This window comes from Nannospalax galili, unplaced genomic scaffold (assembly GCF_000622305.1).
Source record: "Nannospalax galili isolate Female #2095 unplaced genomic scaffold, S.galili_v1.0 scaffold664, whole genome shotgun sequence".
NCBI lineage: Eukaryota > Metazoa > Chordata > Mammalia > Rodentia > Spalacidae > Nannospalax > Nannospalax galili.
In genome coordinates, this window is record NW_008354274.1 from 1,362,848 (window position 1) to 1,377,568 (window position 14,721).

General features: G+C 46.2%; 1 protein-coding gene across 3 annotated transcripts in view; it reads right to left on the reverse strand.

Annotated features, from left to right (window-relative positions):
- Positions 1 to 14,721, reverse strand: part of Sdk1 (sidekick cell adhesion molecule 1) — a 1,173,668-nt gene that overhangs the window by 45,535 nt on the left and 1,113,412 nt on the right. For all 3 annotated transcript variants that reach the window (XM_029555167.1, XM_029555165.1, XM_029555166.1), the window contains 2 exons: positions 10,996 to 11,157; positions 8,692 to 8,817 (listed from right to left, as the gene is read on the reverse strand). In XM_029555167.1, coding sequence (XP_029411027.1) covers positions 8,692 to 8,817; positions 10,996 to 11,157 — 288 coding nt within the window. The remainder of the gene's footprint in view (positions 1 to 8,691; positions 8,818 to 10,995; positions 11,158 to 14,721) is intronic.

A 14,721-nucleotide genomic window follows, 5' to 3' on the forward strand; every position in this document is an offset into this window, starting at 1 on the left:
TGCACTTTTTTATATATTTATTTCATGTGTATGTGTATAAGTGCACTCATGGTGTGCAATGCCTGAGAAGGTCAAAAGGGCTTCGGATTCCCCTGGAACTGGAGTCATAGATGGTTGTTAGCCATCATGTGGGTGATGGGAATTGAACCTGGGTCCTCTGCAAGTGCAGGCAGTGCTCTTAACTGCTAAACCACCTCTCCAGTCCCAACTTTTTTTTGTGACTTCTGGGAATTGAACTCAGCTTCTCATGCATGCATGACAAGCACAAGTCCATCTCTTTAATCCAATACTGGCTTATTTTTAAATTTTTATTTATTTTATTCATATGAGTGTTTTGCCTGCATGTAGTAAGTGCACCACATGTGTGCAATGCACATGGAGGGCAGAAGAGGGCATCAAATCCCTGGAGCTGGAGATAACAGACAATTGTTAGCTGTCATGTGGGTGCTGGGAACAAAATCCAGATCCTCTGCAAGAGCAGCCAGTGCTCTTAACCAATGAGCCATCTCTCCAGCCTCCCAATGCTGGTTTATTTTTGAGATAGTGTCTCCCTGTGTAGTACAGGCTGGCCTGGAACTAAAGATCCTCCTGCCTCATCCTCTGGACTGCTGGGATGATAGACCTGTGCTATCATGTCCAGCTTGAAAATACTGATTTTCTACCTGGTTCAGGTGAAACTTCCCTTGCCAATTACTGAAAATGGACATAATTAATTGGAAGAGACTTGGGGCACACCCAGGAGGGCTGAGGGTAGACGTGCCCAACTCCTCCCCTGGGGGCTAATGGCATCATCTGTGGATGCCTGCTTTGGGTGCATCATAAATATATATTTCATGGCTGTTTTGGAGAGGAAAATATATTTATAGTTCCTTTAGTGCTATTCCAGTGTATTGTGTAAATATGTAAATTAGGCTTTGTGAGCTACACAGCAAAATGTCTCCGAATAATTTGTGTAAATAAATCATTCACATCTGCCACCACTTGGCTGCTTTTGCCACGTGATTCGGGCAGAAACTTGTGCACAATTTGGAGAAATGAACTGAATGGTCAGCTGTCATGATGGCCTGTGTCCTCGGGTCACACTCAGGGACCAAACCCTTTGGAACAGGAGACCCTGTGTCTTAGCTCTAAGCTTCTTCTGTCTCTGGATGTTGTTCCCTTCTGTGTCTGTGGGGACTCCAGCCATAGGGCTCTTCAGCAAATTCTGTAGGGGTAAAGATGGGGACACAGACAGATGGGGGGCATGATACTGGTGGGCTTATCTTCAGAGGGACAGGCGGGGATGTGGCTGGAGAGGGAGACATCAGGCTGAACAGAATTTCTGGACCATTGGATGCCCAAAACAAAGTGCCTCTGTTCCCCCTAGATACTGGGCATGCAGGGTCTGCATAAACCAGGGCTCAGAGGAGTCTGCCAGAGAGCTTTGGTAGGAAAAATCAGAAGATACAGTGTTTAATAGTTTGTGTAATGAGGCCTGAAATAGATGCCAGCTGTGGTCCAGAGGCCCCTGAGCCCAGCAAGGTGTTTAAATATTGACAGTGAGCTCCGGCTGGTCCAAATCACAGAAGGGATGAGGCATCTTTCTGTACTTTGTCCTATGCAAGACTTTGGCCCAGCAGCCCACTGTGTTCAGTTAGCGATCCATAGGGTTCAGTAACCACCTTTCAATGTGGGGTGGCACTGGCAGAAAAGGTGAAATCTTTAGTTCCGTGCCAGGTTGACTTCTTTTTTTTTGAGACAGGGTCTCCCTGTAGCCCCAGCTGGCCTTGAATTCATAGAACTCCACCTGCTTCTGCTTCCCCAATGCTGGGATTAAAGATGTGCAACATCATGCCTGGCTTATCATCTTTAATATTTTTATTACTTATTTATTTATTTATTTATTTATTTATTTATTTATTTATTTTGTAGGAGAGTATGCCAAAGCACACAGGTGGAGGTCAGAGGACAATTTGTGGGAGTCAGTTATCTCCTTCCACCATGTGGGTCCCAGGATTTGAACTCGGGTCATCAGTCTTGGTGGCAAGTGCTTTTACCAGCTTAGCCCTATCACCAACCACCAGGTCACTTTCTTGAGTTATCTTCCCCCTGCCCATGGGCCAGCTTCTGCATTCTATACCAGCCCATTAAACACATTTCAACTTACTTCTGGAATCTTCTGTAACTCAAGTGGTACCCAAGCAACAGACTAATCAGTTCTATTTACATGGCTTTCCCAGTGAGGGGCAGAAGCTGAGTCTCTAACCACCAGGCATCCTGTTTCAATCATGTATGGCAACCTGAGGGGAGAGTACATGGCTCCCCAGGTATGGTAGGTGATGCCACACCCCACAGGCTGATCCCTTTATGTGTGTGCATGTATGTGCACGTGCAGGTCAAAGGACAACCTCAGGTGTCTTCCTCAGTTGCTGTCCACCACGTGCTTTTGAGCCATGGTCTCTCACTTTTACCTAGAACTCTCTGATTTGGCCAGACTGGCTGGCCACTGAGCCCTGGGGAAGTGCCCATCTCCCTTCTTTCAGCTCTGGTATCACAAGCACACACAACCACACCCAGCTTCCTTTCTGTGGCTCCTGGGAATCAAACTCAGGCCCTGTGCTTTCAAAGCCAGTGTTTTACCAACTGAGCTAATCTCCCCAGCCTCTGGAAGATGTGTGGAGAAGGTTGGATTTTGGCCCAGGACCATCCTTATCTCAAGACAACTCAGAAGTCTACACTTCTCATCAACTTAGATAGCTATGTCTAGAAGACTACACTCAGCAAGCACAGTGGCAGTGCAAACCACACAGAAACCCCTGGGAGGAGCCAGCCCTGCGACCCCTTGACCTTGGACTTCCTGCTTCCAGATCTGCCAGCTACAACATTTCTGTTGTTTAAGCCTCCCAGTTTGTGGTACTTTGTTACAACCATAGCAAACAAACACACCTCCATCCATAATTGATGGAAATGCTAAATTTCAGCCTGAGGTTAATAAAAATACAAATGTGGGTTTTTTTTCCCCACCCATGTTTGTGGATCCCTGTGTTCTATCCATGAACACTGTCTACAAGTTCATTTTGAGATGCGATAGCAAAATACCCAAGGCTGGGGGCACTAGAAAAAAGTTACTTAGCTCACAATTTTGGAGATTCAAGAGCATGGTACTAGTGTCTGCTCGCATCTGCAGAGGACACCAAGCTGTGTCACAATGTGAAGATGACATCGCAGCAGGAGTATATGCCAGAGGGAGAGATCAGTGGTGAGACAGATGGTGGGAGGGACACTCTTGCTGGAGAGATGGCTCAGCAGTTAAGAGCATTGATTGCTCTTTCAGAAGACCTGGGTTCGGTTCCCAGCACCCACATGGCGGCTAACAACCATCTGTAACTCCAGTTTTGGGGATCTGACACCCTCTTCTGACCATGGGCACTGCACAACATGGCTGCACTTACATACATGCAGACAAAACACTCATACAAAATAAAACAAAAATTTCAAAAGGAGCAACTCAGTCTTGAGAGAACTCACTCTCACCACTATATCAGCTATAATCCCTTCGGAGGGAACCACCTGGGGATCAAATCACCTTCACTAAACTCACCTCTTAAAGAATCCACTGCCTCTTAGTCTCACCACAATGGACACCAAGCTTCTAAACTCTGAACCTGTAAGGTGTACTCAAAATATGTTCAAACCCAGAAGAAGGCTGGATGGATCAGAAAAGATAGTGTGTAGCAATTTCCTCCAAATTGTGACATTCCATGCTGGAGGGGGGCTCCATAAGACTCAGAAAGTAAACAGAATTTACTCAGGAAGCAAACACCTCACAAATCTTAGGAAATTCCTGGAAATTAGAAGATTCACAAGGCCCGCTCCCCAAGCTTATATAAGTAGTAACTTCTAGGGAGAAAGGAGACTAACCCACCCATAAGCTGCCTGCAGGTGGTGCAGGGAGTTCTGCGGCTGTAGCTTTCCTGAGTTACACCCATGCTGGGGTGGGCTTTTCAGTGATGCACGTCTTTGAGTCACCTGTGCTCCTGTAAGTAATCCTTCACTTATACCCTTGTAAGTAACCCCTGTAAACTCATTGGTTCACTAAAGCTAGATGTGGGTAGAATCCTTCTGGTCTGTGCCCTAAGTGGGGGGAATAGACCTTTGTTCATGCCTTCCAGGAAAAGCCACACAACAGGTAGTAAAGTCACCTGTATGATAAATATTTCCCCTAGAGTTAAGTGTTTCCTTAAACTAGTGAAAAGCCCATCACTGGCTCATTTCTAGGACTGTAGTCCCTCACTGTGGCCCAGAGCCTGCTAGGATCTGTCTGCAGGTTCTCATCAATTCTGAGAGTACTCTTGAATCAAGTCATTGTAGAGTGAGGGTTCTCTGTTCTAGGGACTACAGGGGACCAATGATCATAGAAGGCTCCAGAACCTCCCTGATTTGAGATCCCAGTTTTAGACTTGGTTAACTGCCTTGTTCCTTGGATATCACCTATGAGTGCTTGAGCCAAAGTATTTTTTGTTTTTTCTATTTATTTATTTACTTATTTATTTCTTGATCTGTGTGTATTTTAATTCTTTGACAATTTCACATCTTACAGAAAATTTCACACTTCCTTTTAGGTAAAAGTTTTTCAACCTTTTTATTTTTATTTCAAAAATCTGTATGCTGGTTAGTTTTGGTCAACTTGACACAATCCAGAGTCCTTGAGAAGAGGGAACCTCGATTGAGGAATTTCCTCCATCAGACTGGCTGGCATACATGGCTTGGGAGCATTTTCTTGATTTCTAATTGATGTAGGAGAGCCCAGTCCACTGTGGCAGTGCCATCGCTGGGCAGGTGGGCCTGGGCTACATAAGAAAGGTAGCTGAGCAAGCCAGGGGAAGCAAGCCAGTAAGCAGCGTTCCTCCACGGTTTCTGTTTCAGTTCCTACCCTCAGTTCCTGCCTTGGCTTCCCTCAGTGATGGACTGTGAGCTGTAAGATGAAATAAACCCTTTCTTCCCCAATTTGCTTTGCTCAGTGTTTATCATAGCACAAAAAGCAAACTAATACAATCTATGTGTTTGTGTGTATACAGGTGTGTATATGTATTTGTGTGTGTGGATGCTGGCATGTCAATGCTATGGCACATATATGGAGGTCAGACGAGAGCTCCAGGAGTCAGTCCTTAAGTTCCACCTTCTTTGAAGCAGCCTCTCTTGTTCGCTGCTGTGCGTGTCAGTAGCTAGCTGGCCCACAAGCTTCTGGGGAGTCTCTTGTAGGACTGTTGGGACAAGACATATGCTGCTATGCCCAACTTTTGAAGGGAGGAGAAACATCTGCCGCACTGATGAATGTGGCTTTGGGGAGGTCTTCCCACTGGTCTAACACTCTCTTTAAATATTAGGTCAAAATGGTTCCTGGCACCAAAGTCCATCTGGCGGTGGGCAAGACAGCCCTTCCTGAAACGAGCATGGTGCATCACCTATGATCACTTGCATGTGCTCAACCATCTCAAAGCCATGGTGAAGCTGCTCAGCATTCTCTACGTTTGGTGACCCCTCGGCTCCCATTACTACCATCCAACTCAGATCATCAGAAACTCATTTTCCATAACATCCATCCTTCATTATTAAAATCAAATAGAACTCTTATATACTGTTGGTGAGAATGTAAATTAGTTCTGTTTCTATGGAGAACAGGATGGAGGTTCCTCCCAAAACTAAAAACACAGCTACATCTGATCCAGCTGTCTCTGTCCTGGGTATTCACCCAAAGGAAACCAGATCAGAATACCTAAGAGATGTCTTTGATGTCTAAGACAGGGGATCAGCTTAGATATCAATGGATGAATGGACAGAGGAAGTATGGTATATATATTCGTGATGGAGTATTACTTAGTCATAAAGAAAGGTGAAGTTGCCAGGTGTGGTGGTGCACACCTTTAATCCCAGTACTTGAGAGACAGAGGCAGGTGGATCTCTGAGATAGAGGCCAGCCTGGTCAACATAGCAAGTTCCAGGCTAGCCAGGACAAGGTAGTGAGACCCTGTCTCAAAAACAAAACAAAACAAAACCCAAAACCAAAGAAACAAAAAAGGAGAATGAAATTCTGCCATTTGCAGCAAAATGAGGGGAGGTAGGTGTAGGGCACTGTGACAAGCTAGATGAGTGGGATGTGGAAATATGCATTCCCTTTCACATGCGGAAACAGACTTGTAAAGAGAACATTGATGGCTAGGGACCATGCAGTTGGGTGTGCTCAGAGCATGCTAGGCACCATATCATAGTAAGACTAGGAACTGTTTTCCACAGGCTCCTGTGTGGAGTGCTTGGTCACCACCTTCAAAGGTGGCCCCAGCTAGAGAAAGAAGCAAGGCACTGCTGCTGGGGTCCTTACCCCGACCCTCCTCCTATCTCACTCTCTGCTTCCTGCCACCAAGACATGAACAGCTCTACTCTACTGTCGTGTGTTCTGCCATGTGCACAGGGCCAAGTAACTGTGGACTGAACCCTCTGAAACATGAGCCAAAATAAATTTTTCCTTCCTGAAGTTGTTTATGTCAATTTTTGCCATAGCTGTGCAAAAGTAACACACATAGATTGCATAAAAGTTTCACACTGGGAGCTGGGAATGGGGCTCCGTTGGTAGAGTGCTTGTCTATCATGCATGAAACCCCTGGGTTTCATCCCCAGCACCACATAAAACTAGACATGGTAGCACAAGTCTGTAATCCTAGCACTTGGGAGGTGGAGGCGATATAGGACATAATAGAGAAAGAAAGAAAAAATAAGGATTTTAGGGGTGGAGAGACGGCTCAGAGGTTAAGATTCCCAGCTGCTCTTGCAGAGGAACCGGGTTTGATTCCCAGCACTCACATGATGGCTAACAACTGTCGGTAACTCTAGTTCCAAGGGAACGCAACACCCTCCTCTAACTCCACAGGCATTGTACAACATGGGTGCACTTAAACACATGCAGGCAATAAACTCATACACATAAAATAATAATAATAAATATTTTAAAAAGGATTTTAATCTTTTCTCTCTGTGTCTCTACCAGCAAAGTTCTACTGACAGGTTTGTGGTTAGAACACTGACATAGTTAACCAGCTAGAGCCACCCATCTTTTCCCCCTTTACCAGGAGCTTCCTCTTTTGGTGTGTCTCAGAGGGACTTTTTAAGGGACGTTCTATACATTTTGCAGGAACTAGGACTTTTTGCTGTTAGCCCATTAAGCTAATGATGCTGTAACCCACTACCCCAGGTATAAAATGTAGGAGCTCCTTACCTTTGGGGCTCAGACTTTGAGACTTGAGTCCTCTGGACCAGGCTGCAGCCTGAATAAAACCTGCTTCCTGAACATTTCCGATGTCTTGCCTTATCTTGGCTGCTGCATTTCTGGCTCAGTTGGTAGAGTGCTTGGCTAGCATGCATGAAGCCCTGGGTTCCATCCCCAGTGCCGCTTAAAACTGGATGTGGTGGCACATGCCTGTAATCCTGGCACTTGGGAAGTGAAGGCAGGAGGATCAGTAGTTCAAGGCTACATAAGGAGTTTGAGACCAGCCTGGGCTATAAGAGACCCTGTCTCAAAAAAAGTCACATTTAATCCCATTAATATGTGCAATTAATACTTGTTAGTGTGAAAAATGAGCAAGATATTGGGAGGCAGAAGCAGGCAGATCTCAGTGAGTTCGAGGCCAGCGTGGTCTACATAGCGAGTTCCAGGACAGCTGGGGCTACAGGGAGACTGTCTCAAAAAGACCAAAAAAAGAGCAAGCTATAAAAATGTCAGAAGGAAAGGGGGGTAAGAACAGATCTCTGTGTGTGTGTGTGTGTGTGTGTGTGTGTGTGTGTGTGTGTGTGTGTATGCATGTGCATACATGTGTATGTGTTTGGTGTATGCATGTATGTGCGTGTTCACATGCATCTGTGTGTGTGGTGTATCACGTGTGTGTATGTTCGAATGCTTGCGCACACAGAGGCCAGAGGAAGATGTCAAGTGTCCTGCTCTGTCACTCTTCCCCTTATTCCCTCAAGACGGTGGCTCTTAATGAGCTTGGAGCTAGGCTGGTAGGCAAGCCCCAGACATCCTCCTATCTCCACCTCCACAACACTGGGATTACAGGTATGCATGTGGCCACACATGTGGGTGCTGGGGATTCAAACACATGTAGGTCTCCATGCTTATACAGCAAGCACTTTTACCTACTGAGCCATCTCCCTATCCCTGAAACAGATCTTAGATTTCATTTTCTGAACCCTGAAAGGCATGCAGTCGGTGTGTCATTCCCACTATGAATAAAGACGCTCGTAATTATTAGAAGTGAACAAGGCTCTTTCCACAGGCTGCCAGCTCCAGACCCCAGAGACAAACCCCTGACTTGCTTTCAGATCTTCCTGATGAGCTTAAATGTCTTCAAGTGTCCCTTGCCTCTCATCTACCCGTTCCTGAGAGTGACAATTATCATTCTTCTAAGTGTCATGTGGCTAAGGCATTAGAAATCAAAGGCCCAAGAGGTTAACAGCACAGCTGCGGTCACCATGCGCCAAGGAGGAAAGCACAAAACGAGCTTCGCCTCCGACAAGTATCCCTCACCCTCCACCTCAGCCCTGCTGGGGATACACAGGGAGGGAGCCAGAGACCCCGGACCACTGAGATGCCACGGTGGGGGCAGTGTCTGGCTCTGGTATCTCAGCAGGTGCACAGCTGCCCCCTCCCTCTACTCCTACCTGACGGCCGGGCCTCTATGACGTAGCCTGCGGTGGGTGTGTCCCCAGCATTTCCCTCTGTCCACTGTAGGGTCAGCTCAGAGGAAGATTTGGTGACCAGGACATTTCTGGGTGAGCCTGGGGAGCCTGTGGGATAGAAAAAGCTAAGTGTGACACTGGGCTTGAGAGGATGAGTGACCCCTCAGTGAGGGGCAGAAGTGTTGAGATTTTCATTTTTATTATTTTTAAGATTTATTTTAAGACTTAATTATATGCATGTATATCTTTATGTGTATATGCACATATGTGCAGTGCCCTCAGAGATGAGAAGAGGGCATTGGATTCCCTGGAACTGGAGGTGAAAGTGGTTGTGAGCCGCCCCACATGGGTGCAGGGAATTGAACTTGGGTCCTCTGCATGAGCAGCAAATGTTCTTAATCCTTGAAACATCTCTCCAGCCCAACATTTTTTTTTGAGACAGGTCTATGTAGCCCATGTTAGACTTTGTGATCTTCCTGCCTGAGCCTCTTGAGTTCTAGAATGACAGGCACATGCAGCCATGTCTGTCTCTGTCTAGGTTTCTTACCTTGGCTGTACCACAAGTTTGATGGGAGGAGTGAATGTACACTTAATGTACACTAAGATCACAGGACAGTGTATGGCCCAGAGCAAATGATCCTGAAAGGTTGGTTATTATTATGGTTACTCTTATGATTAAAAGAAATTGCAAGTTGCATAAAAGGATGTTGACAGGAGTTCGTGTCATCTACATGCAAGATTTCAAAGTATTTGTTTCTTTTTGTACTTATCCTTGAATTTTACATTTGTTCTTTAAATTAAAAAAGGACTTTTTACTTCTTATTTTATGTGTATGAGTGTTTTGCCTGCATGTATGTAAGTGAACCTGCGTGTCCAATGCCCACAGAGGCCAGAAAAGGGCATCAGAGCCTTTGGAAATGGAGTTACGGATAGTTGTTAGTCACCACGTGGGTGCTGGAAGCCAAATCTGGGTACTCTGCAAGAGCAGCCAGTGCTCTAACTGCTGAGCCATCTTTCCAGCTCCAGTTTTACATTCTTAACAAGAAAAAAATTTGAATAGCACATGTATAGCATGCAGTACTTTGAGAAAAATACGAATAAGCATTGTGCACGTATATGTATGTGTGTGTACTGGTAAAAAGAAGAAAAGCTGTAAGTTCCCCAAACACTCCAAAGTTGACACATAAAAAATTATTTTTTAAATGGGAGCTAGAGGGATGGGAGAGATGGCTCAGTGTTAAGTGGGTGTACTGCTCTTGCAGAGGACCCAAGTTGTTTCCCAACACCCATGTCAGGCAACTCACAACCACCTATAACTCCAGCTCTGTGGACCCAATGCCCTCTTCTGGCTTCCATGAGTACCGTACACACACACACACACACACACACACAGAGAGAGAGAGAGAGAGAGAGAGAGAGAGAGAGAGAGAGAGAGAGAGAGAAACATAAATATAAAATAAATAAATAAATGGAGGCAGAGGAGCTGGGGAGAGGGTCCAGTCAGTAAAATGCCTGTCACACAAACATGAGGACCTGAGTTCAGATCCCCAGGACCCCTGTGAAAAAGCTGGACATGACTGAATCCACCTGCAGCCCTAGTGTAGCGCTGAAAGAGACAGGAGGATCCCTGGAACTTGCCAGCCAGCCAGTTGAGCTGATTGATCAGCACAGGGCTCAGTGAGAAATGCTGTCTCAAAAAATAACATGGAGGAGCTGTAGAGATGGCTCAGTGGTTAAGAACCATCTGCTCTTAACTGGCTGCTCTTGCAGAGGACCTGGGCTCAGTTCCCAGCTTCCACATGGTGGCTAATAACTATCTGTAACTCCAGTTCCAGGGGATCTGATCCCTTCTTCTGTCCTCTGTGGGTACTGCAACACACAGGTGCACTTATACACATGAAGGTCTAACACTCATACACATAAAATAAAATAAATACATGCTTGGCAGATAACAGTTTGCTTGTCCACACGTAATGAAATCTGCAGAAGTCCACATTATGCATTTTTTGTTTTGTCAGACAAACAAAGTTGGTTGCCTAATCACTGTGTATCTGGGGATGACCTTGAACTCTGATCCCCCTGCCTCCATTTCCCCGAGTACTGGGATTCCATGCACGCATCACCACACCTGGCTTACAATGTGTCTTGACAACTTCCAAGACATTTTCTGACTCCTTGACTCAAATAGCTTGTTGTAGAATGTCCACAAACCCCCAACCCAACAAAGAATCTGTGTGCCTACATTGCACCTGCTGCCCAGCTGTTGGTCCACGAAGTCCCACTTACCCTCAGCTGGCCCGGCTGTGACATTGGCTTGCAGCTCCGGCCCATAGGCAATGGTTCTTGCTTGGACACGGAAGAAATAGGTCACTCCCTTGGTGAGGTCCCGAACCTTCAGCCAGCGCTGCCAGTTCCCTTTCACGTCCACGGTCACCACCTTGCTGACGCCTGGGATGATCAAAAGCACAGGGAAGAGGAGGGCTGAGTTTTGAGAAGCAATTGAGCACGCCTGATCTACTGTGATAACCAGGGAATGGGCCCAGTAGTTTGTTAAACAAGCTTTTCTTACAATTAGGGGGAGTTTAAGTGGTGATCCTGACCAGTTTGCAGCCTAGATAAGTGCAATTAGAGTTTGAGTTTGATAAGTGGTGCTAACCAAGGAAAGAACCAAAGGCTGCGACAGACACAGCAGAAGTGGCATGGATCTTACTGACGGCATTTGGCAAGAGGGGAAGCATCCAGAATGGGCTCCATGCTGTACCCTGACTACAGTCCCTTCCCACGTGCCCCCTGGGTGTACAGAGTCCTGCATCACTTGTGTAGGTGACTGTACACTTCCTGATTGAAGTCACCAGAATTGGCAGGGATGGAACAGGCTGGATTCAATTCAAAGGTGGGTTTTCCCCATACGGGGTCTGTGGTCTCACTTAGCCAGAGTGTGGCTGGCAGGCCTCAAATCATCACCTGTGGGCCTTGGAACAAGGATGACAGAAAATGTATCTGTAGCTCTTAAATATTGATGCTCAGTTCAGAGAACTAGGGCCACACAGGGACAAGAGTTTCCACACAAATACATAAATGGATGTACAATGCAAAAGTGCTATTGGTCGTATTAAGAACTAGAGTCCCCATTATTCATGGATGCAATGCAAAGCCCCCAATATTTCCTGTGTGCATGTGTATGTATGTTTGTGCACATACATGCACTCAGGAGTTTTCCATGCAGCTTTGCCACACAGAACCAGAGTTAGTCTGTCCTTCCAAGTTTCTTCTTTATTTAAAAAATATATATTTTATTTGTTATTTTTATTTCATGTGTAAGAGTGTATTGCCTGCATGTATGTGAGTGCACCCGTGTCATGCAATGCTGCGGAGGTCAGAAGAGGGCTTCGGATTCCCCTGGAACTGGAGTTAAGGACAGTTTGTAGCCACCTTGTGGGTGCTGGGACTCTAACCCGGGTCTTCTGCAAGAGCAGTCAGTGCTCTTAACCTCTGAGCTATCTCTCCAGTCCCCTTCTGTGTTTCTTTATACATCACTGTTTTTCAACTACGGGGTCTGTATAAAGTACATAAAGTGAGCTTGTACAAGTGATGCAGTGATAGATCATCTGATCACCAGGACAGCTAGTTACTACTGAAAGATAGTATATACCACATGGATATGCTGGGCAACAACCAATCTGATAACTGAGATGGTAACTGAGTAACTAACAGGAGGGTGGCATATATAGTGTCGATACTCTGGAAAAAGAAATTATTCACAGCCTGGGTGAGACAGAGTAGGTCAGAGGGAGGTTTTTGGCACACTACTTGGAATTGAATGTAATCTAAAATGTATAAATGGTTTAGTTCCCAAGGTTAATATTTTTGGCTTGTACTTCATTTCAGGTAAGTGGAAGGTGCAAAGATGGGTGATGAACATCGCTGTATAATTAGAAAATTGATTTAACATTTCTGGGGGGAATGAACACTAAAAATTACATAAGCATACATTTTCCAGGAGAGAAAACGAGGGGGGTTTGTTTTTGTTTTTTTAACATGAATTTAGAAACAATGCAGTTTTTAAATTACGTAAGCTCCTGGCTGCAGGAGTTCTCTGAGCCCATCCCACCAGGCACCTCCGGACAGCACATGGAAGCAGCTCCTCCATGGCTTCCTGGTCAGATCTATGTTCATGGTGCTTCATGAGGACCTGTACCTGGCGGAGGTATCTCCTGCCAGTACTGCTGTCCCCAGCCTGCCACAGTGTGGGAGGATGTGTGGGGAAGTCTCGCCCCTCTGATACCGTAACATGGGGTTGTTTCACAGTGTCTTATTACTGATCCCTTGTTCCAAGCCACTGGAGCACACGCTTGCAATCCCCAGGTCTCCAAAATGCCTTTTAGCTGCTTTACTGTGTCCGTGTCCATATTATGCCTTTAATACAAATTAATGTCAGCTAAATTATTTCCTTCAAATGATTTCAGGCTGTCTTGGGCAGATTTTGACCCTCCTCACTGGTGTTTTTCTGTAGAAAAATGTGGCCATTTCTGCCCACGGAGTTGGACCTTTGTACACACTGAGACCGTTTACGAGGATGACCACCATGGGACACAGTGACTGTCACCTGCAAATGAGCTGGGTCTTGTCAGATGTAAAGTTATTCCAGTAGCAGGTCTTTTTTCCTGTTGTTAAAATATGCCTTCATTCTCCCTGGAGCAGAAACAAATCCACGTATGGATTTCATAAATTCAGTCCCACCAGGAGGTAGAGCCAGCCTGGCCATCCCTCCATCTCAAGTGTGTCAAAGTTTTATTTATATTGTCAATTTTTAAACCATGCTCTGCACTATGAAGCCTCAGGGTGAAATCTCATAAAATACTACCATTTAAAGCATTTTTTAAAAACCTAAAAACAGCTCTGCCATAAAAATCAGGTTCCCCAAGGCACTGCTCAGTGCTCACATGACTTAGTGCTCCATGTAGCGAGTGCTCCACGAAGCTAGTACTCTAGGTGACATGGGGGTCTGTGGGGCATGGTGCCCTGAGTCCTACAGTGCTCCTGTCATGGGCAGCTGCAGTGTGTGATATTTTGGTGGTAGTGCTCCCTGTAGCACGAAACTCCAGTGGCTGGTTCTGTCGGTGCTGTGCTATGATGATGCAATAGCCCCAGAGGTAGGGGTGCTCCCAATTTGTGATGGTCCCAGCTGTGTGGTGCTCCTGGTGCTGTGGTACTCCAGTGGTGTGCTGTTCTCTGTGGGGTGATGCCCCTGGTAAGGTGGTGCTGCTCCCAGTAGGGTGGTACTCCCAGGGTCTTCTAGCAGTGTTCCTTCCAGTGACTGGCCAGGGATTGTTATGGGCCACATCTCTGCATACAGGGTGAACCAGGACTGTGTTTCCCATAGGGTGGCTTTGGGGACCACCAGCACTAGGTAAAGGTTCTGCTCCCTGTTTTCCATGGTCCATTTGGTCAATGCAAGATCAGTCTCTGCCCCACAAATATGGGTCCAAACCTCCCACCAACAGTCACGAACTGCCAGGTGAAATCGCCCACCTGATTTGAGGCAGGTGCTCTATCTCTGAGCCACACCCCCAACCCTTCACTGGGGGATTCTAGGCAGGAGCTCTACCACTGAGCCCTCTTTTTTGCTTTTTGTTTTGAGACAATGTCTCACTAAGTTGTCCAGGCTGGTCTTGAACTTGCACTCTTGAGTGGCTGGGATTATAGGCTTGCCCCACCCCCACCCCAAGAGATCCAGTTTCTATTTGTTCTGAGGGTGATAGGCCTCCATGGGAGTAAAGGAGATGAACTGGAAGCCCAGTCAGTAAGAAAGAGCCCTCTTCCTCTGTCATCTTTTGGGGGGAGTGGCACGAGCCTCCTGGGCACCTGACTATCTATAACTTGCCCAAGGACCTTTCTTTGCTTGCTGCACCTATAGGTGCGGCTGTGTATCAAGTCACTCCACAGCCTAACAGCTCAAAATGCAGCATCTGTTGGCACCTGAAATATCAAGGCCAGCCTGGGCTACACAGT